Source organism: Bombina bombina, chromosome 5 (genome assembly GCF_027579735.1).
Source record: "Bombina bombina isolate aBomBom1 chromosome 5, aBomBom1.pri, whole genome shotgun sequence".
Lineage (NCBI taxonomy): Eukaryota > Metazoa > Chordata > Amphibia > Anura > Bombinatoridae > Bombina > Bombina bombina.
Genome location: NC_069503.1, coordinates 1,067,213,337 through 1,067,237,416, shown reverse-complemented (window position 1 = coordinate 1,067,237,416; position 24,080 = coordinate 1,067,213,337). Strand labels below are relative to the sequence as shown.

Sequence of the window (24,080 nt, the reverse complement as noted above, 5' to 3'; positions counted from 1 at the left end):
CAAGGGATAATACAAGTAAAGTCGTCACCCTTATAGATTATATCAAAGCTACAAAGACCCCAGCTATGTTACTATCGACAGATGCTGAAAAAGCTTTCGATAGACTAGATTGGACCTTCTTACACGCTACACTGCTTAAATTCGGTCTACCTTCCAAATTTATATCCCTAGTATTTGCTTTGTATTCTAATCCCACCGCCCGAATTAGAGTGAATGGCCATTTATCTGAAGAATTTGTAATTCGCAATGGATCGAGACAGGGATGCCCTTTGTCCCCCTTATTATTTGTTCTGGCACTTGAGCCACTCGCAGTTAGTTTGCGAAACAACCCCAATATTAAAGGCATAGAGGTTTCGGGTAAGTCACACAAATTGGCTATGTTTGCTGATGACGTTCTGATGACACTATCAAACCCTGTCGAATCACTTCAAGTATACGGTACAGTGTCAAATTTTCTAGTTAATCCCACCAAATCAGAACTGTACCCAATTAATATCTCACCTTCCACAATAGGGGAGATCAAGGCTAAATGTCCCTTTAAAATTAATACTACATCCCTAAAATATCTTGGGGTATACCTAACCTCTGACAGCGAAAAATTAAGGAGCTTAAACTATGGGAAATTACTAGAGGAGTTTCAATCTTTGACCTCCAAATGGATGCCTAAAAATAATATATCATGGCTAGGTAGGATAGCGGCAACGAAGATGACACTCCTGCCCAAGGCACTGTATATAATGCAAGCCCTCCCTATAACTGGGGTATCTACATATATCCAGAAGCTACAGAGGGTATTAAATACTTACATATGGCAAGGGAAACAACCCAGACTATCACAAGCCACTATTTACACACCCAAAGTAGATGGAGGCCTAGGTGTACCCAATTTGAATTGGTACAAATCGGCTATATCCCTAAGTAGGGTAGTGGATTGGGTTGGACAGGGCAAGCATGCTTTCAAAAAGGTAACAACCCTGGAATCACAACTACTGAAAACCACACACATGGGGGGGCTCTGCTGGACACCTGTACACCCAAGCATAATTCTGGAAAGCAAACCCTATACCATTCTTAGTGAAACCTGGAATACCTTAAAGAGCCTTAGAAACAAGTTCCCCAGGTTATCCACAACATACTCACCCCTCACTACATTGTCAGACAATAGAGAGATTGGCGCAAATTGGCTCCAGAATAATCTTATAGATGGGGAAGTGAATGAGTTTTATGATTTGATTCCCATCTGTGCAATGATGGAAGATGGGAAGATTAGTGATAAACAGAGGTTGTTGGACAGAGGATTTTATACTTTCTCAAATTGGTTGAACCTACATCAGGCCAGACATTACATCTTAACTCATAGAGATAGAAATAATTTTATGCGAAATCTTACACCTTTTGAAGACTTATGCCTAAAAGGTAAAACAACAAAAAGGGGTATTATATCTTCAATATACCAACTCCTTTTGTCGCTAGACCTACCAGACAAACCAAAATATATAAGGAAGTGGGAGGATGATCTGGGGATACAAATTAGTGCACAACAGTGGAAAAAATGGGCTAGATTTACAGCAGGGTCTGCACGCTCGGCACATTATCTAGAGACGAATATAAAGATTCTAACAAGGTGGTATCTCACGCCACACAGACTAAAGTTTATGTTCCCAAAAGCAAGTGACAAGTGTTGGAGGGGATGTGGCCAGATTGGGACACTATCACATATATGGTGGGATTGCCCACGTCTTTACCCCTTTTGGAAGCATATTTTTGAAGCAGTTAAGATCACCACAGGTATAACTCTAGCTTTCGATCTCATGATTCCTCTGTTTAATGACCTCTCCGGTATCCCATGCAAGATAAGACGCTGCATTGCCCAGATTATGTTTAATGTAGCTAAGAAATTAATTCCCAGTTTTTGGAAGTCATCAGAGGTCCCTAGTTTAGATAAATGGAGACAACAGGTAGATCATGTTATTGCAATGGAGAGATATTTTTATCTATCCCAGGGCAATTTAAATTTATATCATGACATAGTATTTCTATGGGAACAGTATAAACATGGCAATAATGGATAAGTGGCTGAAACATCTGGTATCTGTAGGGATGTGGATATACTTTGTATACTTTGTGTTACTTGAAAGGCGACCTTTTTGATTAATGTGTTATGAATGATAGAAGCATTAGGTATTTTTGCTCTTTACTGTGGATACACCCTGGAAGAAAGATTTTTTGTTTTTGTTTCAATCCTGTTTTTTGTTAATGTTGTTCTTTTTCATAAACAAGTTTCTCAAATTGTTATATACATTATATTCTCTACGGATCAGACCCATAAATGTCTTGCAATGTCAATCTACAAATATATGTAATTAAACAAGGAACTTCAGTGAGTTACAATAAGCAGCCTTTGCTGCGCGCTAATACAAGCATTGAGTACAATACGGCTATTGCTGATTAAATGATAGAAGACACTCTCGCTCATAGCAATGGACTCTTAGACTTGCAAAATACGCTATATAGCTGAATTACTTTGTTATACTTTTTCTTTTTTTTTTTCTTCTTTTACATTGTTTGACAAAGACACCTTGTATATGATTATAATGTTGTAATGTATGATCTGTATTATTTTCAATAAAAATGAATATATAAAAAAAAAAAAAAAAGTTCATGTGACACAAAGTATGTGTTCAGTTAACCAACCAGCTTTGCAGCTATAGCTGTGCTGCATAGACTGTTCTTTTAAATGTGAAATCCACTAGCATGACATTATTTTTCATATATTGGGACTTTATAGTGTAGCAGTAAGTAAGAATTGTTACTAAAAAGAATGGATAATAGACCATAAAGTTAAGTTATCTTAAATGACCATTAAATGCAGTAGAATTGCATAATTAATAAGTGCATAATAAAAAAAACAATTTATGATTACCAGATAAATTCCTCTACAACTTCATTCCTTACTGTTGGGAAATACAACACCTGGCCACCAGGAGGAGGCAAAGACACCCCAGCTAAAGGCTTAAATATCCCTCCCACTTCCCCTATCCCCCAGTCACACTGCAGAGGGAACAAGGAAAAGTAGGAGAAACATCAGGGTATAAAAGATGCCAGAAGAAATAATATTAAAAGGGAGCCACACTTCAAAAAAATTAATTACGGACGGGGTCGTGGACTCTCCTTGCCAGGAAGGAAAGGAATTTATCTGTTAAGCATAAATTAGGTTTTCCTTCCATAAGGCAGGGAAAGTCCAGAACTTCATTCCTTACTGTTGGGAAAACTATACCCAAGCTCCAGAGGACACTGAATGAATAACGGGAGGGAACAGAAAAGAGAGGCGGACCCTATTCTGAGGGCACCACAGCCTGCAAAAATTTTCTCCCAAAAGCTGCTTCAGCCGAAGCAAAGATATCAAACTTGTAAAATTTAGAAAAAAGTGTGTAAGGAGGACCAGGTAGCTGCAAATCTGATCCATTGAGGCTTTGTTCTTAAAAGCCCAAGCGGAAGCCACGGCTCTAGTGGAATAAGCCTTTATCCGCTCTGGAGGATGTCGTCCCGCTGTCTCATAAGCAAAGCGGATGACACTCCTCAACCAGAAGGATAGAAAAGTCGTAGTAGCCTTCTGCCCCTTACACTTCCCCGTATAGATGACAAACAAAGAGGAAGATTGTCTGAATTCCTTAGTAGCCTGTGGATAGAACTTCAAGGCATGAACCATATCTAGATTATGAAACAAATGTTCCTTCGCTGAAGAAGGATTAGGACACAAGGAAGGAACAACATTTTCATAATTAATGTTACGATTCAACACCACCTTAGGGAACCCTAGTTTAGAGCATACAACCACCTTATCAGCATGAAAAGCCAGATAAGGGGAATCACATTGCAAAGAAGAAATCTCAGAAACGAGCCTGCTGCAAAATACTAAGAACAAGATTGGGGCTCTAAGGCGGAGCCCCAGATCTAAACACGGGTCTGATCCTAGCCAGAGCCATAACAAAGGACTGCAAATACGGAAGCTCATCCAATCTTTTGTGCAGTAACACTGACAGGGCCAATATCTGTCCCTTCATGGAACTAGCAGATAGGCCCTTTTCCAGTCCATCCTGGAGGAAAGCTAAAATTCTAGCAATCTTAACCTTATGCCAGGAAAAACCACGCTTCTCACACCAGTACAAGTAAGTCCTCCACACTTTATGGTAGATACGACGAGTAACTGCTTACGAGCTTGAACCAGAGTGTCGATAACACTCTCAGAGGACCCTCTTTTGCCAAGTCTAAACGTTCAATCTCCACGCAGTCAGCCTCAGAGAATCTAGATTTTGATGAACGAAGAGACCCTGTATCAGCAGATCTCTGCAATAAGGTAACCTCCACTGAGGAGATGAGGACATCCCCACCAGATCCGCAAACCACGTCCGCAGCCACGATGCAGCAATCAGAATCAAAGATGATCGCTCCTGCTTGATGCGAGCCAGCACACGAGGGAGAAGCGATAATGGAGGAAAAAGATATACGAGACTGAACCTCCATGGTATTGATAGGGCATCTATCAATGCCACCTGAGGACCCCTCGACCTCGACCCGTACCTCGGTAGCTTGGTATTGAGGCGGGATGTAATGAGATACCTCCGGCATCCCCCACTCGCTGCATATCTCTGCAAACACGTCGGGGTGAAGAGACGATTCCCCTGGGTGAAGGGATTGCCTGCTGAGAAAGTCCGCTTCCAAGTTGTCCACACCCGGAATGTGGATCGCTGACAGCGTACATTTGAGAGTCTCTGCCCACTCTAGTATCTGAGATACTTCTCTCATCGCCAAGGAACTTCTCGTTCCCCTTGGGGCAGATGATCTGGACAGAGCCACCAGGAGATTGAGTTTCTCGACAGGCTGTCCAGCCCAATCTGTTGAGACAGATCTGTTGAGACAGATCTGAATGGTCGCCGTTCCATTGTCTCAGCATGCATAGCTGTAAGGGTCTGAGATGGAATCTGGCAAAAGGAATGATGTCCATGCAGGACACCATGAGTCTGATTACCTCCAAACACTGAGCCACTGGAAGTGCTGATCGAGAAAGGCAAACCTCAGGAACTCAAAATGTTCCCTGTGAATCAGAACATGAAGTTATGCATCCTTCAGGTCTATTATGATCATAAACTGTCCTTCCTGAACCAGAGGCAGGATTGACCTTATTGTTTCCATCTTGAAAGAGAGAACACTCAGAAACTTGTTTAGGCACTTTAAGTCCAGAATTGGACGGAAAGTTTCCTTCTTCTTTGGAACCATGAAAAGGTTTGAATAAAACCCCAAACCTCTTTCTGCTGTGGATACCGGGACAAGTACTCCTAGAGAGGAGAGATCCCGTACACAACCTAAGAAGGCAGCCCTCTTTTCTGGTCTTGTTGAAAGACTGGAGAGTAGGAATATGCCCCATGGCAGATAAGACTTGAATCCTATCCTGTATCCTTGAGATACAACCTCCAGGACCCAAGGATCCTGTACATCCTGGAACCAAGTTTATGTAAAAAAAAGAGACAGTCTGCCCCCTACTCGATGCGATCCCAGATCGGGGGCAGCCCCTTCATGCCGATTTGTTCTCTGCAGGCTTCTTAGTTTGTTTTGACTTATTCCAGGAGTGAGCGGGCTTCCAAGTACTCTTGGGATACTCAGACTTGGAAGAGGACTGGCTGTCGTTGCAACTTGCCAGCATGAAAAGAACGAAAATTAGACAGTTGCCGTCCCTTAGGCCTATTCTTCTTATCTTGCGGTAGGAATGCACCTTTCCCTCCGGTAACCATAGAGATAATGGAGTCCAGCCCTGGACCGATAAAATCTTCCCCTTGAAGGGAAGAGAAAAGAGTCTGGATTTAGAAGTCATATCCGCAGACCACGACTTCAACCAGAGAGCCCGGCGGGCTAGAACCGCAAAGCCAGCAGCCTTTGCATTTATGCGAATAATCTGCATATTTGCATCACAGATGGAGTTAGTAATTCTCAGTGCCTTAATTCTCTCCCGAATATCCTCGAGGGGGGTCTTTAACTCAATGAGCTCCGACAGTGTCGCACCAGTAGGTAGCTGCTCCAGTAACCGCGACTACAGCTGCTGCCGGTTGAAATAAAAACCCTGTATGTTGAAACATCTTCCTCAGAAAAGTTTCAATTTTTTTTATCCATAGGCTTTCTAAACTAAGAACTATCCTCCAGAGGGATAGTAGTATGCTTAGTGAGCGTGGAAGTAGCGCCATCCACCTTCAGGATGGATCCCCACAAATCTAATTGAGAGTCAGGGACTGGGAATCATTTTTTAAAAGTAGACGAGGGGGAAAAAGAAGTTCCTACTCTTTCCCATTTGTTACTAATAATGTTCGCCATCTTAACTGGCACAGTAAAAGTCAGAGGGACCTTCCTATCTTAGTAAACCCTGCTAATTTAGAGATCTTAGTTTCCTCAGGGAGTGTAGCCTCTGGAACCTCTAGAGTAGACAGAACCTCCTTTAATAAAAAATGCAAATGCTCAATTTTAAATCTAAAGGTTTCCTCCGCTGAAGGAGATTTAATAACTGAAGTCTCCGACTTAGAAAGTTCACCCTCTGAAGCTACAGAGGTTAACTCATCCTCGGATAGCTGGGATATAATAGTTAAATCCGACAAATAAATATTTAGATGACTCAAGGTCAGAAGAACTACGTTTAACCTTTCCCTTGCGTTTGTTAGAGCGAGGTAAGGCACTCCAGATGGAGGATTAGTTGAGCCACAAGGAACCACATGTGGATCCGGTAATGTACAGGGAGTGCAGAATTATTAGGCAAGTTGTATTTTTGAGGATTAATTTTATTATTGAACAACAACCATGTTCTCAATGAACCCAAAAAACTCATTAATATCAAAGCTGAATAGTTTTGGAAGTAGTTTTTAGTTATAGCTATTTTAGGGGGATATCTGTGTGTGCAGGTGACTATTACTGTGCATAATTATTAGGCAACTTAACAAAAAACAAATATATACCCATTTCAATTATTTATTTTTACCAGTGAAACCAATATAACATCTCAACATTCACAAATATACATTTCTGACATTCAAAAACAAAACAAAAACAAATCAGTGACCAATATAGCCACCTTTCTTTGCAAGGACACTCAAAAGCCTGCCATCCATGGATTCTGTCAGTGTTTTGATCTGTTCACCATCAACATTGCGTGCAGCAGCAACCACAGCCTCCCAGACACTGTTCAGAGAGGTGTACTGTTTTCCCTCCTTGTAAATCTCACATTTGATGATGGACCACAGGTTCTCAATGGGGTTCAGATCAGGTGAACAAGGAGGCCATGTCATTAGATTTCCTTCTTTTATATCCTTTCTTGCCAGCCACGCTGTGGAGTACTTGGACGCGTGTGATGGAGCATTGTCCTGCATGAAAATCATGTTTTTCTTGAAGGATGCAGACTTCTTCCTGTACCACTGCTTGAAGAAGGTGTCTTCCAGAAACTGGCAGTAGGACTGGGAGTTGAGCTTGACTCCATCCTCAACCCGAAAAGGCCCCACAAGCTCATCTTTAATGATACCAGCCCAAACCAGTACTCCACCTCCACCTTGCTGGCGTCTGAGTCGGACTGGAGCTCTCTGCCCTTTACCAATCCAGCCACGGGTCCATCCATCTGGCCCATCAAGACTCACTCTCATTTCATCAGTCCATAAAACCTTAGAAAAATCAGTCTTGAGATATTTCTTGGCCCAGTCTTGACGTTTCAGCTTGTGTGTCTTGTTCAGTGGTGGTCGTCTTTCAGCCTTTCTTACCTTGGCCATGTCTCTGAGTATTGCACACCTTGTGCTTTTGGGCACTCCAGTGATGTTGCAGCTCTGAAATATGGCCAAACTGGTGGCAAGTGGCATCTTGGCAGCTGCACGCTTGACTTTTCTCAGTTCATGGGCAGTTATTTTGCGCCTTGGTTTTTCCACACGCTTCTTGCGACCCTGTTGACTATTTTGAATGAAATGCTTGATTGTTCGATGATCATGCTTCAGAAGCTTTGCAATTTTAAGAGTGCTGCATCCCTCTGCAAGATATCTCACTATTTTTGACTTTTCTGAGCCTGTCAAGTCCTTCTTTTGACCCATTTTGCCAAAGGAAAGGAAGTTGCCTAATAATTATGCACACCTGATATAGGGTGTTGATGTCATTAGACCACACCCCTTCCCATTACAGAGATGCACATCACCTAATATGCTTAATTGGTAGTAGGCTTTCGAGCCTATACAGCTTGGAGTAAGACAACATGCATAAAGAGGATGATGTGGTCAAAATACTCATTTGCCTAATAATTCTGCACTCCCTGTAGAGAGGGTAGTAATTTCTCGGGACCCAGATTCCTGAGAAGTAGACGGCTCAGAAGGGCTAATAGTGCTATGAGTATTAGCAGGCTTGTCTCCCTTCTTAGATTTTAGAACAGTGTTTAGACAAATGGAACAAAATTGAGCAGGCGGGCAAACCACAGCCTCCTCACAATATAAACAGGAATTATTATTTAGTACAGAAGGAGCGGAACCTTCTAATGTAGTATCAGAATCCTCCATAGCTTTGAATATACCCACAGAAGGACAATAAAAAAGAAATGCTTTTATTTAAAAAATGGCAACTTAATACTCCCAATGGCTGGCGCACTCACCACCTCCTAGACCCAGACAGCCAACAGTGAAAACGCTCTCCTCAGGAGTGATGTCTGCAGCAGGATCTTAGGAAATGAAAGAGACCCCACCCGGTCACGTAGTACGTAAGACAGGACTTCCCCTGCTATAAAAAAGGGCACCAAGCTATTATGAGCTGCGCAACACTTCAAAAAAGAAAGTGAAACCAAGCCAAAAACACACAGCCTATGAGCCTAAAAAAACTCTCACATTAAGCAGATACATATCACCAAACTGTTCAAATAATCTCCCTGAAGGATATATTAACCCTTGATCCTATCGAGGTATAAAGGAGCCACACTGTGACCCTGTGTAGCGATTTACAATGTATAAAAAAACGGTCTTGCCCTCCAGGATCCATGCTGTGGAACAGGAACAGCCTCTTAAGTATGACAGTCTTGCAGCAGCACTTCTGACATGGACTTGAGTGTGTAGCAGCAAGCAGTGAAACTTGTCAACACTGATTGCTCAGGAGCTGTTAGCGACAGTCTGGATGGGTTTGCAGAAAAACTTTCCCTGCATCTCCAGACTGTAACTTTCATCAATACTCTCAGTGAGCGGTTGACATGATTACTTAAAACTCCAGTCCTTTCACGAAGGGAACATGCCCATACAGGACTATCCAAATCTTCTGACACTTCTCTGACACCTCCAATAGTGATGAAAGGCAAAGAATGACTGGGGGATAGGGGAAGTGGGAGGGATATTTAAGCCTTTGGCATGGGTGTCTTTGCCTCCTCCTGGTGGCCAGGTGTTGTATTTCTCAAAAGTTATGGAAGGAAAGACAATGCAACAACACTTTCAAATAAGCAGTGGATTTTTTTCTTAAAAATGTATCTTTTCCCCCATGTGCCGGCCCCCTGAAACGTGACAGCCATCAGCCAATCACAGACTATATATATATATATATATATATATATATATATATATATATATATATATATATATATATATATACACATACACAGCTCAGCATGCTAAGACACTGTGGCTGAGCTCTGTAGCAACCCAGGGGTTGCAGGTTTGATCCCCGGCGATGTCCACTCAGCCTTTCATCCTTCCGAGGTCAATAAAATGAGCAGCACCTTGAGACTCTTATGGGTGATTAGATGCGCTTTACAAGTACCCCATACATACATACATATATAAGGTATATATACGGTAACCTAAAACAGATTAAAGCTACTGAAGCCTGACCAGAACAATTTATTGTGAGGCTACTGTTGTATGCGACAAAATACAATCCAAATATGGCTCAAAAATGCTATACACTTCTCTGGCAACAACATAAGATTTGGGCATTCTTAGAAATAACAATATAAGATAAGTTTACACAGAAGCAAAAGTTACCTAGATATTGTCACCAATACAACATTTATATTAATGTGAGATAACCTATTAACCAAACTGAGTGGTTACTCTAGGGGGCGCAAATTTGGAATACTATTTAGATCACTTTGATTCGCTTCATTTGAGTATACAGCATCTCTTGGTCAACATGATACACACTACAGGATATGATGTTCACTATTTGTATTCACATATACATTGCTGTTTATGTATTACTTGGAGAAACAACATATTTTTACACCATAAGGTATATCAACTTACAAGACTTGATGTTTATTATTTGTATTCATGTATACATGGTTGTTTGTGTATTTTTTGGAGAAACAACATATTTTAGCACCATAAGGTTTATCAACTTACAAGACTTGATGTTTATTATTTGTATTCATGTATACATGGTTGTTTGTGTATTTTTTGGAGAAACAACATATTTTAGCACCATAAGGTTTATCAACTTAGAGTAATTAGGTAGACACACACCAGAATGGGTGTGTCATTGTTTGGGGAAGGTGCTTAGCTGTAAGGGGTTAGTTCCATTCAACTAATTTTGTGTATCCACACCTGAAATAGGTGTGGTTTTATGAGGATAGGGATAGGATATTAGGTATATATAAGCCAGTACTCTCACTTTAGGAACAGAAGCCTGATGAAACAGACAGCAGTCTGAGAAACGCGTTACTTATTGTTCTTTTATATTATTGTCATCTGACATTTTTATATACCATTACATTTTGGGTTTTATAACACTTTGAGAGTTTGAGCTTATTCGGTCCAATTTGGGACATTGGAGAAACCTGCTATTCCATTGCTTACAGTGAGCTGGGACACAGAGTTCCCAGACTGATTCTATTAGCACAACTGAGTGCTGCTCCATCTGTGAGTATAAATTTGGCTATCACAGCATCTCCATTTTCCATAACTATATCACACTAGGAGGCGCCTTTTTTTTTGTGATTCCTTCACACAGAGCAAAATTAATATTAATGTGCAGGTAGGTAACGCCCTAGATCCTTTTTAACAAACAACTATTATATTTCATTGGAGAAGCAATGAAATGTTTTAGAAACCTGAAACATTTAGGAATAAAAGATTTAAAATAGAGAATGCAACTTAAACTTCCAATTTACTTTTATTATAAAAATGAAACGCTCTCTTTGTACCCTTGAAATGTATCTCCTTTTCATCAGAGAACACCTACGTATGCTCAGAAGTGTGCACGTGTCTTGGGCAATATATGGCAGCAGTACACGTGCATGCTCCTAAGCAAACCTAGGTATGCTCTAAATCAGTGTTTCCCAAACCCAGTCTCCAGGACCCTTACTCAGGCCAGATATTCATTATATCTTAACTAGAGCACAGGTGAAACAATCAGCTCACCCATCAGCTGATTATTTAATTTGTGCTCTAGTTAAGATATAATGAATATCTGGCCTGAGTAAGGGTCCTGGGGACTGGGTTTGGGAAACACTGCTCTAAATGAACGTTTCAACAAAGAATACTATAACAAAGCCTTAGTATTAGGCATGTGCATTTGTCTATTTTAGTAGGAAACGAATGCCAAATATGACGGCTGCCAGCAGCATTTGGCTAATTTCTTCTTGTGAAAGTGCAACACACTAAGATCTGTACTACTAAAATAGTATAATGCACATGCGTTCTTAATATGATGCAGATAACTTTATACTGCAATTTAATAAACAATAGTGATGTATAAAATACACTTAAAAGGGAAACTAAACACTAAATAAATGCTAGATAGAATGAAGAATTCAAAGAAAATATTAGTCTGAGAATAACATGTAGATGCATTTTTAAAGTTTTTTTAGCTGCTTAAATATTGACAAAATAAGTGTAAAGTTTTAATGTCTATAAAACAATGGGAGCTGCCATGTTGTAACTTAGGTTACCTTCTCTGCTGTGGCCAATTAGGGACATTTATAAATAGGTCACTAGAGTGTGCAGCCATTGGCTGTGTGGAATATAACTGTTCTGCACTTCCATTTCTAACAGGAACTGAAAAGCTCACAATTTCAAAATGGAATTACAGGAAAAGGGACAAAATAAATAATGAAAGTATATTGCAGAGGTTTTTTTTTTACACATACGATTTATCATGTTATAATGCCATGTCAAAGTGTCTAATTTCCCTTTAAACATGACTTTTTAGATTTCTTTTAAAAAGGAAATGATACTCCAAAAATTTATTTTGCGATTCAGACAGCATGCAAAAAACAAAAAAACACCAACTTTCCAATTTACTACTATTATCATATTTACTTTGTTCCCATGATATTCTTTGTTGAAGAGATACCTAGGTAGGCGTCTGTAGCACTAAATGGCAAGAAATAGTGCTGCTATCTAGTGCTCTTTTGAATTATTCTCTAATATTGTTATAGACTTTTGAATTGCAATTATCTTACAAAACCCCAATAATGCATATATCTCTCTGCGCATTCTGCACAATACAAGCGAGGCATAAAAAATAATAATAATAATAATTGAAAAATTTAGCATTACAATAGAAGACCACAATGGAGAGAAACATAAAAGGAAAATTACCATTCTCTAGTAGATCAAGCGCCACTCCAGATGCAATTTCCATCCCTGTGCTAATATAGGTTTGGCAGTTTTTCAGGGATGAAATGGAGTTATCGATAAAGGTGAATGAGATTAATGGCGCTGTACGACCTGACATCTTGAAATAAATCCCTGCAAAAGATATGCAATAATGTTATAAGGCTGGCAGCATAAGAGTGTTTTATAGACAGACACACAGACAAATGTCAATAGATGTCTTCAGGCATAAAAAAAAGGTTCCAAGTCCACTTAATGATAAAGATAAATGCTTAAAGGAACATTGTCCACTAGATTTTTCTTTACATAAATGTTTTGTAGATCCATTTATAAAACCCATCTGGGAGTGTTTTTATAAAAATGTATAGTTTTGCTTATTTTTAAAACTGTGCTGATTTTAAGACTCCTAACCTAGCCCCAAAGTTTTAGATATATACTGATGTCTACAGACTCCTGTTTTTGTAATGGGTCTATCCATATGCAGGGGGGAGGGAGTCTGCTCTTCCTGCTTTCTCAGCCCATTTCAGTGTGTGTCAAAGTCTATCCTCATCAACAATGCTAAATTTGAAGCTTCTGAGTACATTTTTAAAAGGTTTTATACAGAATATTCAGATCAGTTATATGAAAATTGGTGTACACTATTTATATATACATACACATACACTACACTTCCCAGGCACTTCTGGATTTCCTAGTCTCAGTTTTTCATTCACAAACATGGAGATAACATTTGCCCGTCGGCATTCCTACAGCAATGCCTCTTTTGCCAACCACACAGTCCCTAAAATAAACTTCAAAAAATGGCCCCAGGACATATACAGAGTACAAAACAAGGGCTCATTCTACCTTAAAAATAAATAAATCATAACTTTTTTGATTGGTGGGTAATCATAGTAAACCCCCCCAATTATACAATGTAAACACAAGAACAAAAACAAAAGCACTCCCATTACCCATAATCCCCAGTCATTTGGCCGAAGGAAAATGTAAATAGAAGATGACAAAAGGGTATAAGAGGTGCCTGAGGTTTATACAAAAAACTGTCTTAAATCAAATTAAGGGCCGGTTGTGGACTCTCCATGCCAGGAAAGAAAGAAATTTATCAGGTAAGCATAAATTTTGTTTTCTTTCCAATTGCATGGAGAGTCCACAAATCCATTCCAATTACTAGTGGCAACCAAAACCCAAGCTAGAGGGCACAGAATGGAAGGGAGGGAGAGCAAGACAGGCAGGCCAAAACAGAAGGCACCACCGCTTGAAGAACTTTTCTCCCAAAGGAAGCCTCAGCCGAGACAAAAGTATCAAATTTGTAAAATTTGCAGATTTGTTCCACAGATGCTTCATTTTTGAAAGCCCAGGAAGAAGAGACAGCTCTAGTGGAATCAGTCATTCTCTCAGGATGCTGCTGTCCAGCTGTCTCATATGCTAACCGGATAACACTTCTCAACCAGACAGAAAGAGAAGTAGAAGTGTCCTTTACGCTTACCAGAAAAACAATGAACAGGGCAGATGATTGCTGAAAATGTTTAGTTGCTTGAAGGTAAAATTTCAGAGAAGAAGGATTAGGACAAAACGAAGGAACGACAATTTCCTGATTGATATTGCAATCCGATACTCCCTTGGGAAGAAATCCCAACTAATTACGAAGAACCGCCTTATCTGCATGAAAAATAAGGTAAGGAGAATCACACTGCAGAGCCGAAAGTTCAGAAACTTTACGAGCAGACGAAATAGCAAGGAGAAACAAAACTTTCCAAGATAACGTAATATCAACTGAATGTATAGGCTAAAACAGACTACTGCAGAACTTTAAGATCAAGATTAAGGCTCCAAGGGGGAGCAACAGGTTTAAACACAGGCCTGATTCTGACCAAGGCCTGCACTAAAGATTGAACATCTGGTAGATCAGCCAGACGTTTCTGCAAAAGGACAGTGCAGAAATTTGACCCTTAAGAGTGCTGACTGATAAACCTTTCTCCAGGCCATCCTGAAGAAAAGACAAAATTTGAGGAACCCTGCTCCAAGAGAAACCCTTCGATTAACACCAATAAAGGTATTTACGCCATACCTTATGGTAAATCTTGCGAGTAACAGGATTACGAGCATGAAGCATGGTATCAATGACTTTCTCAGAAAAACCACGCCAAGCCAAGACAAGGCGTTCAATTTCCAAGCAGTTAGCTTCAGATCATTTAGATTTGGGTGGAGGAAGGGACCCTGAAGTACAAGGTCCTTCCTCAAAGGTAAACTCCAAGAGGGAAGAGATGACATCTTCATTAGATCCGCAAACCAGATTCTGCAAGGACAGGCAGCAGCTATTAGAATCACAGACACCCTCTCCAGCTTGATACGAGCAATGACTCAAGGAAGGAGAACAAACGGAGGTTACAGGTACACCAGACTGAAGTTCCAAGGCACTGCCAGAGCATCTATCAGAGCGGCTTGCAGGGCATATGAATAAACCGGTCCGGTCACCAATGGCGAGTAAAAATTCTTGCAGGCAAGTCAAATTTTTAAGTTACCAGCCCGAACGGCGACCTGACATTTTAAGTGAGATATAAGAAGCAATAAAAAAAAATGTCAAATTGCCTTCCACATATCCGCAGACACGGGAATGGAGGGAAGAAAGGGGAGGTTCTTTCTGTTTAATGCATTCAAAGACCTCCCCTTATCTCCATGGCTCTTGGTCTCTTCCTTGTCAGTTACTACTTCCCACCCCTAAGATTGTCTGCGCAGGAAGACATCCTGCTAGAGCGGTGAGTGTTTCTTCTCTGTGTGTGTATGAATGAAGTATGGGTTTAAGTGACTATATAGTTATGGTAGGCAGCTTGCTCACGTACATTATGCTGAAGTACTCCAGGGTCCTCTGCAGTACTTCAGCACAATGTACACAAACAAGCTGCCTACCATAACAATATAGAGCAGTGCATGATTTTCCTGGACGCTACTCATGCTCCAAAAACTGAATTTGCCAATTCGTAGAGAACATTCCATCTCCATGCACCCAGTCAAATCTGCTAGCGCGGCACTGACAGTCGCGCTAGTAGTTGAAAGGCAGCCAGGCAGAAAGGGGTGGGGGGTGGGAGTATTTTTAACATGCTCGATATCTCACCTATTTATGCAGTACCACTCAAAGCGCTATAGGTTAAATATGCTTAGTCAATCGTAACCCCACATATGCTGAAGGAAAATAAAAAAAAAGCTCAATTATATCTTTTTTTCCCTTAGGAGAAAATAAGTAAAGACTGTACAGTTTTTCAAAGATAATATCCCTGTTTTTTTCTACCTGGTGATAGAAAAATATTTTCTAAAGTTAAAGCCTTTTTATTAATGCTCACGTCCCAGGTAGTAAGCAGCTTGCAAAGCATTCAAATTGGGACCTCTGTCTTCAATGCATGCGAGATTACAATAACACTATTTATATTGCATTTTTACATAAGATATATACACACTACATGCAGATATGCACGGGCGACTAAAGTTTCTTGCGGGCTGGTAAGTTTTGTGATTTACTCGCCCGATGGGAGAGGGGAGTTTTTGGGTATTCATAGGCCCTGGGCTTGTGGATCTCTTGATCTAGAACCGTACTTTGGAAGCTTAGTGTTTAGACGGGATGCCATCAGATCCAACTCCGGTACCTCCTATCAGAGGGTTATCATTGTAAAAACCTCTGGGTGGAGAGCCCACTCCTCAGGATGAAAAATTGCCAGCTCAGAAAATCTGCTTCCCAGTTGTTCACCCCTGGGATGTGAACGGCAGAGAGTAGACAATCGTGAGACTCCACCCACTGGAGAATGCAAGTCACCTCCTTCATAGCTAATGAACTCCGAGTTCTTCCGTGGTTGTTGATGTATCCCACCGAGGTGATGTTGTTCGATTGCAATCTGATAAACCAGACCAAAGCTAGTTGAGGCCAGGCTGTTAAGGCATTGAAAATTGCTCTCAACTCTGGGATGTTTATGGGAAGAGAAAACTCCTCTCAAGTCCAAAGACCCTGAGCCTTTAAAGAACCCCTAACTGCTCCCCAGCCTGAAAGGCTGGCGTCCGTGATCACAACCACCCAGGATGGTCTCAGGAAGCATGTAGCCTGAGACAGATGGTCCAGTCTCTTGTTAGGGGATCCAGAGCTATCTTCTGCGAAAGGTCGGTGTGGTATCCATTCCATTGTCTGAGCATGCATAACTGTAGGGGTCTCAGATGGAACCGAGCAAAGAGAATGATGTCCATGGAAGCAACCATCAGACCAATTACTTCCATACACTGAGACACTGATGGACGGGTAGAGGACTGAAGAGAAAGGCAAGAATCAAGAAATTTGGATTTTCTGACCTCTGTCAGAAAAATCTTCATGGACAGAGAATCTATAATTGTTCCTAAGAAACACACCCTGGTGTCTGGCACCAGGGAACTCTTCTCCAGAATCACATTCCACCCGTGGGAACTTAGAATAGACAACAACCTCTCTGGATGAGATCTTGCTTACTGAAAAGATGGCGCCTGAACCAAGATGTCGTCCAGGTATGGCGTCACCCCTATCCCCTGAGATCTGACCACCACCAAAAGTGCTCCTAGAACCTTTGTAAAGATCCGAGAAACCGTAGTAAGGCCGAATGAAAGAGCAAAAAATTGGAAGTGTTTGTCTAGAAAGGCAAACCTCAGAAATTTGTGATGTTCCTTGTGAATAGGGACATGAAGATACACATTCTTCAGGTCAATGGTAGACATAAACTGACCCTCCTGAATCAAAAGGTAAAATGGAGCAAAAAGTCTCCATCTTGAAAGATGGAACCTTGAGAAATTTGTTGAGACATTTGAGGTCTAATATGGGTCGAAAAGTTCCCTCCTTTTTGGGAACCACAAAGACGTTTGAATAGAAACCCTGACCCTGTTCCTCTACCAGAACTGGGACAACCCCTCTCAGAGAAGATAGGTCCTTTACACAGCTTAAGAAGGCATCTCTCTTTAACAGGTGATACTGATAACCATGACAGGATAAATCTGCCCCTGGGGGGAAAGGACTTTAACCCTATCCTGTATTCCTGAGAAACTTCTTCCACCACCCAAGGATCTGGGACATCACGGATCCAAGCCTGATGAAAGAAAGCCTGCCCCTATCTGATCCAAGCCTGGATCAGGGTGACCCCTTCATGCTGACTTAGAGTCAGAGGAAGGCTTCTTGGACTGGCCTTAGCAAATTCCGCTCTCTGTGGTGTGTACTGGGGTATTTCATTGATCCTCTCAAAAAGAATTTAAGACCTACCATTAACCCTTGAGGTTTTTTTTTTTTGACCTGCTACCTCCATACTACCTTCTGGGAATAGCCACAAGGTCTGAGGGAAGCCCTGACCCCCTAAAGTGACTTTACTTCTGCCAGTAACTATGCATAACTTCACCGCTAATAGCTGATACCCTATTAAGGTCGACTACAGATATAAAAAAACCTGAAGGTCTAATAACATACCTAATACAGGGCTAAGTTTCCCTTCAAGATCATAGGTCAATCAGACTGTAAATTGGATCTCTACAATATCTTTTTTCACTCTTTCATATTGCCTCAGAGAATAGTGCAATATCTGATGATAATAACTGTGTTAAGTTTCCCTCTGGGCTATACCATACCTTTTTTCTCTCTGCCAATATAGAGTAGAGTTAAATTATATTTACCATGCTTGAGTTAATACTGCTATAGATTAAACAATACTCTATATTATTGAATCTCTCTTGACAGTATAATTTTGCCATTTTTGCCACATATGCTGTTTTAGTTCTAAATAGTATATTGTTAAACAGAAGGTATATATCCTGCAATTAAAGGCATGTCTCTGTTGTACTAATAGCTTAGGTCCTATAGAGGAATTATCCTCCCGACCTATAGTCGGTTATATAAAAGTATATCTACTACCTCGCATACCATTGCTGATGATACTATGCTGTTATATGAAACTGAATATTCATTGACAATACTGTTATACTATTATATTTCCTCTATATATTGGTAAACTTCAGACATCATTGGCGCGATTACATATACGGCGCAGGCTACAGCACAAGCGCTGCAACCAGCGCCACCCGTAATTTCACCTCGCACATAAAGTCACCGTAATTTCACCTCATAAAGTGCCGTAAGTCTGATAAACTAGTGATGTCCAGAAATGAGCGTAAATACAAATTTTGCCAGTCGCCAGTGACTTAACGGCACTTTAGAAACTTCCGGCGCCAAAGAAAAGTAAAGAAAATAACAAATCTCCCGTAAAAGTCTAACATGCCTCCCAAAAATAAGCCCAACACGTAAAAACCCCTATATCCGCAATCCCCCCTCTCACGACTAATAATAAATGGATTAACCCCTAGACCGACAACCCCCCACAATGCAATAAGCCAAATTAAACTATTAACCCCTATATCCGCCATCAAACCCACACCGCAAGTAATAACTAAATTCAAATCAGCCAATAGAATTTCAGTAGCTCTCATCCTATTGGCTGATTTGAACAGCCAATAGGATTTGAGTAGCTCTCCTCCTATTGGCGGATTTGAATTTGAAGAATCAAATCAGCCAATAGGAATTCAAGGGAGGCCATTTTTAATCGCGTCCCTTGAAATCTCTATCCAGTGTGCAGCGAAGATCGTATGAAGAAACAAAATTTATGCTTACCTGATAAATTCATTTCTCCTGTAGTGTGGTCAGTCCACGGGTCATCATTACTTCTGGGATATTATCTCCTCCCCTACAGGAAGTGCAAGAGGATTCACCAAGCAGAGCTGCTATATAGCTCCTCCCCTCTACGTCACCTCCAGTCATTCGACCAAAGGACCAACGAGAAAGGAGAAGCCCAAGGGTGTAGTGGTGACTGGAGTATAATCCAAAAAAATCTTTAGCCTGCCATAAAAAACAGGGCGGGCCGTAGACTGACCACATTACAGGAGAAATGAATTTATCAGGTAAGCATAAATTTTGTTTTCTCCTGTTAAGTGTGGTCAGTCCACGGGTCATCATTACTTCTGGGATACCAATACCAAAGCAAAAGTACACGGATGACGGGAGGGACAGGCAGGCTCTTTATACGGAGGGAACCACTGCCTGAAGAACCTTTCTCCCAAAAACAGCCTCCGAAGAAGCAAAAGTGTCAAATTTGTAAAATTTGGAAAAAGTATGAAGAGAAGACCAAGTTGCAGCCTTGCAAATCTGTTCAACAGAAGCCTCATTCTTAAAGGCCCAAGTGGAAGCCACAGCTCTAGTAGAATGAGCTGTAATTCTTTCAGGAGGCTGCTGTCCAGCAGTCTCATAGGCTAATCGTATTATGCTACGAAGCCAAAAAGAGAGAGAGGTAGCCGAAGCTTTTTGACCTCTCCTCTGACCAGAATAAACGACAAACAGGGAAGACGTTTGACGAAAATCCTTAGTTGCCTGTAGATAAAATTTCAGGGCACGGACTACATCTAGATTGTGTAGCAGACGTTCCTTCTTCGAGGAAGGATTAGGACACAAAGATGGAACAACAATCTCTTGATTGATATTCCTGTTAGTGACCACCTTAGGTAGGAACCCAGGTTTAGTACGCAGAACTACCTTGTCTGAATGAAAAATCAGATAAGGAGAATCACAATGTAAGGCAGATAACTCAGAGACTCTTCGAGCCGAGGAAATAGCCATTAAAAACAGAACTTTCCAAGATAACAACTTGATATCAATGGAATGAAGGGGTTCAAACGGAACCCCCTGTAAAACATTAAGAACTAAGTTCAAACTCCATGGTGGAGCAACAGTTTTAAACACAGGCTTGATCCTAGCTAAAGCCTGACAAAAAGCTTGAACGTCCGGAACTTCTGACAGACGTTTGTGTAAAAGAATGGACAGAGCTGAAATCTGTCCCTTTAAAGAACTAGCGGATAACCCCTTTTCTAAACCTTCTTGTAGAAAAGACAATATCCTTGGAATCCTAACCTTACTCCATGAGTAACTCTTGGATTCGCACCAATATAAGTATTTACGCCATATTTTATGGTATATCCTTCTGGTAACAGGCTTCCTAGCCTGTATTAAGGTATCAATAACTGGCTCAGAAAACCCACGTTTTGATAAAATCAAGCGTTCAATTTCCAAGCAGTCAGCTTCAGAGAAGTTAGATTTTGATGTTTGAATGGACCCTGGATCAGAAGGTCCTGTTTCAGAGGTAGAGACCACGGCGGACAGGATGACATGTCCACTAGATCTGCATACCAAGTCCTGCGTGGCCATGCAGGTGCTATTAGAATCACTGATGCTCTCTCCTGTTTGATTCTGGCAATCAATCGAGGAAGCATCGGGAAGGGGGGAAACACATAAGCCATCCCGAAGGTCCAAGGTGCTGTCAAAGCATCTATCAGAACCGCTCCCGGATGCCTGGATCTGGACCCGTAGCGAGGAAGCTTGGCGTTCTGACGAGACGCCATGAGATCTATCTCTGGTTTGCCCCAACGTCGAAGTATCTGGGCAAAGACCTCCGGATGAAGTTCCCACTCCCCCGGATGAAAAGTCTGACGACTTAAGAAATCCGCCTCCCAGTTCTCCACTCCCGGGATGTGGATTGCAGACAGGTGGCAAGAGTGAGACTCTGCCCAGCGAATTATCTTTGATACTTCCATCATTGCTAGGGAGCTTCTTGTCCCTCCCTGATGGTTGATGTAAGCTACAGTCGTGATGTTGTCCGACTGAAACCTGATGAACCCCCGAGTTGTTAACTGGGGCCAAGCCAGAAGGGCATTGAGAACTGCTCTCAATTCCAGAATGTTTATTGGAAGGAGACTCTCCTCCTGATTCCATAGTCCCTGAGCCTTCAGAGAATTCCAGACAGCGCCCCAACCTAGTAGGCTGGCGTCTGTTGTTACAATTGTCCAGTCTGGCCTGCTGAATGGCATCCCCCTGGACAGGTGTGGCCGATAAAGCCACCATAGAAGAGAATTTCTGGTCTCTTGATTCAGATTCAGAGTGGGGGACAAATCCGAGTAATCCCCATTCCACTGACTTAGCATGCACAATTGCAGCGGTCTGAGATGTAGGCGTGCAAAAGGTACTACGTCCATTGCCGCTACCATTAAGCCGATCACCTCCATGCATTGAGCTACTGACGGGTGTTGAATGGAATGAAGGACACGGCATGCATTTTGAAGCTTTGTTAACCTGTCTTCTGTCAGGTAAATCTTCATTTCTACAGAATCTATAAGAGTCCCCAAGAAGGGAACTCTTGTGAGTGGAAAGAGAGAACTCTTCTTTTCGTTCACCTTCCATCCATGCGACCTTAGAAATGCCAGTACTAACTCTGTATGAGACTTGGCAGTTTGAAAGCTTGAAGCTTGTATCAGAATGTCGTCTAGGTACGGAGCTACCGAAATTCCTTGCGGTCTTAGTACCGCCAGAAGAGTACCCAGAACCTTTGTGAAGATTCTTGGAGCCGTAGCCAGTCCGAATGGAAGAGCTACAAACTGGTAATGCCTGTCTAGAAAGGCAAACCTTAGATACCGGTAATGATTTCTGTGAATCGGTATGTGAAGGTAAGCATCCTTTAAATCCACTGTGGTCATGTACTGACCCTCTTGGATCATGGGCAAAATTGTTCGAATCGTTTCCATCTTGAACGATGGAACTCTTAGGAATTTGTTTAGGATCTTTAAATCCAAGATTGGCCTGAAAGTTCCCTCTTTTTTGGGAACTACAAACAGATTTGAGTAAAACCCTTGTCCTTGTTCCGACCGCGGAACTGGATGGATCACTCCCATTAATAAAAGATCTTGTACGCAGCGTAGGAACGCTTCTTTCTTTATTTGGTTTGTTGATAACCTTGACAGATGAAATCTCCCTCTTGGGGGAGAGGATTTGAAGTCCAGAAGGTATCCCTGAGATATGATCTCTAACGCCCAGGGATCCTGAACATCTCTTGCCCAAGCCTGGGCGAAGAGAGAAAGTCTGCCCCCTACTAGATCCGGTCCCGGATCGGGGGCCCTCGATTCATGCTGTCTTAGGGGCAGCAGCAGGTTTCCTGGCCTGCTTGCCCTTGTTCCAGGACTGGTTAGGTTTCCAGCCTTGTCTGTAGCGAGCAACAGCTCCTTCCTGTTTTGGTGCAGAGGAAGTTGATGCTGTTCCTGCTTTGAAATTACGAAAGGAACGAAAATTAGACTGTCTAGCCCTAGGTTTGGCTTTGTCCTGAGGCAGGGCATGGCCTTTACCTCCTGTAATGTCAGCGATAATCTCTTTCAACCCGGGCCCGAATAAGGTTTGCCCCCTTTGAAAGGTATATTAAGCAATTTAGATTTAGAAGTAACATCAGCTGACCAGGATTTTAGCCACAGTGCTCTGCGTGCCTGAATGGCAAATCCGGAATTCTTAGCCGTAAGTTTAGTTAAATGTACTACGGCATCTGAAATAAATGAGTTAGCTAACTTAAGGGCTTTAAGTTTGTCTGTAATCTCATCTAGTGTAGATGATTGAAGTGTCTCCTCCAGAGACTCAAACCAAAATGCTGCTGCAGCCGTGACAGGCGCAATACATGCAAGAGGTTGCAATATAAAACCTTGTTGAACAAACATTTTCTTAAGGTAACCCTCTAATTTTTTATCCATTGGATCTGAAAAGGCACAGCTATCCTCCACCGGGATAGTGGTACGCTTAGCTAAAGTAGAAACTGCTCCCTCCACCTTAGGGACCGTTTGCCATAAGTCCCGTGTGGTGGCGTCTATTGGAAACATTTTTCTAAATATCGGAGGGGGTGAGAACGGCACACCGGGCCTATCCCACTCCTTAGTAACAATTTCAGTAAGTCTCTTAGGTATAGGAAAAACATCAGTACTCGCCGGTACCGCAAAATATTTATCCAACCTACACATTTTCTCTGGTATTGCAACTGTGTTACAATCATTCAGAGCCGCTAACACCTCCCCTAGTAATACACGGAGGTTTTCCAGCTTAAACTTAAAATTTTAAATATCTGAATCCAATCTATTTGGATCAGAACCGTCACCCACAGAATGAAGTTCTCCGTCCTCATGTTCTGCCGCCTGTGACGCAGTGTCTGACATGGCCCTAATATTATCAGCGCACTCTGTTCTCACCCCAGAGTGATCACGCTTGCCTCTAAGTTCTGGTAATTTAGCCAAAACTTCAGTCATAACAGTAGCCATATCCTGTAATGTGATTTGAAATGGCCGCCCAGATGTACTCGGCGCTACAATATCACGCACCTCCCGAGCGGGAGATGCAGGTACTGACACGTGAGGCGAGTTAGTCGGCATAACTCTCCCCTCGTTGTCTGGTGAAATATGTTCAATTTGTACAGATTGACTTTTATTTAAAGTAGCATCAATACAGTTAGTACATAAACTTCTATTGGGCTCCACTTTGGCATTAGCACATATAGCACATGTATCTTCCTCTGAATCAGACATGTTTAACACACTAGCAATTAACTAGCAACTTGGAAATACTTTTTCAAGTAATTTACAATAATA

At 41.6% G+C, this 24,080-nt stretch overlaps 1 protein-coding gene across 1 annotated transcript in view; it reads right to left on the bottom strand.

Moving 5' to 3' along the window:
* Positions 1 to 24,080, bottom strand: part of NSMCE2 (NSE2 (MMS21) homolog, SMC5-SMC6 complex SUMO ligase) — a 1,014,246-nt gene that overhangs the window by 970,554 nt on the left and 19,612 nt on the right. The window contains exon 2 of the mRNA XM_053715348.1: positions 12,585 to 12,734. Within this exon, the coding sequence (XP_053571323.1) occupies positions 12,585 to 12,720 (136 nt within the window). The 5' untranslated portion in view covers positions 12,721 to 12,734. The remainder of the gene's footprint in view (positions 1 to 12,584; positions 12,735 to 24,080) is intronic.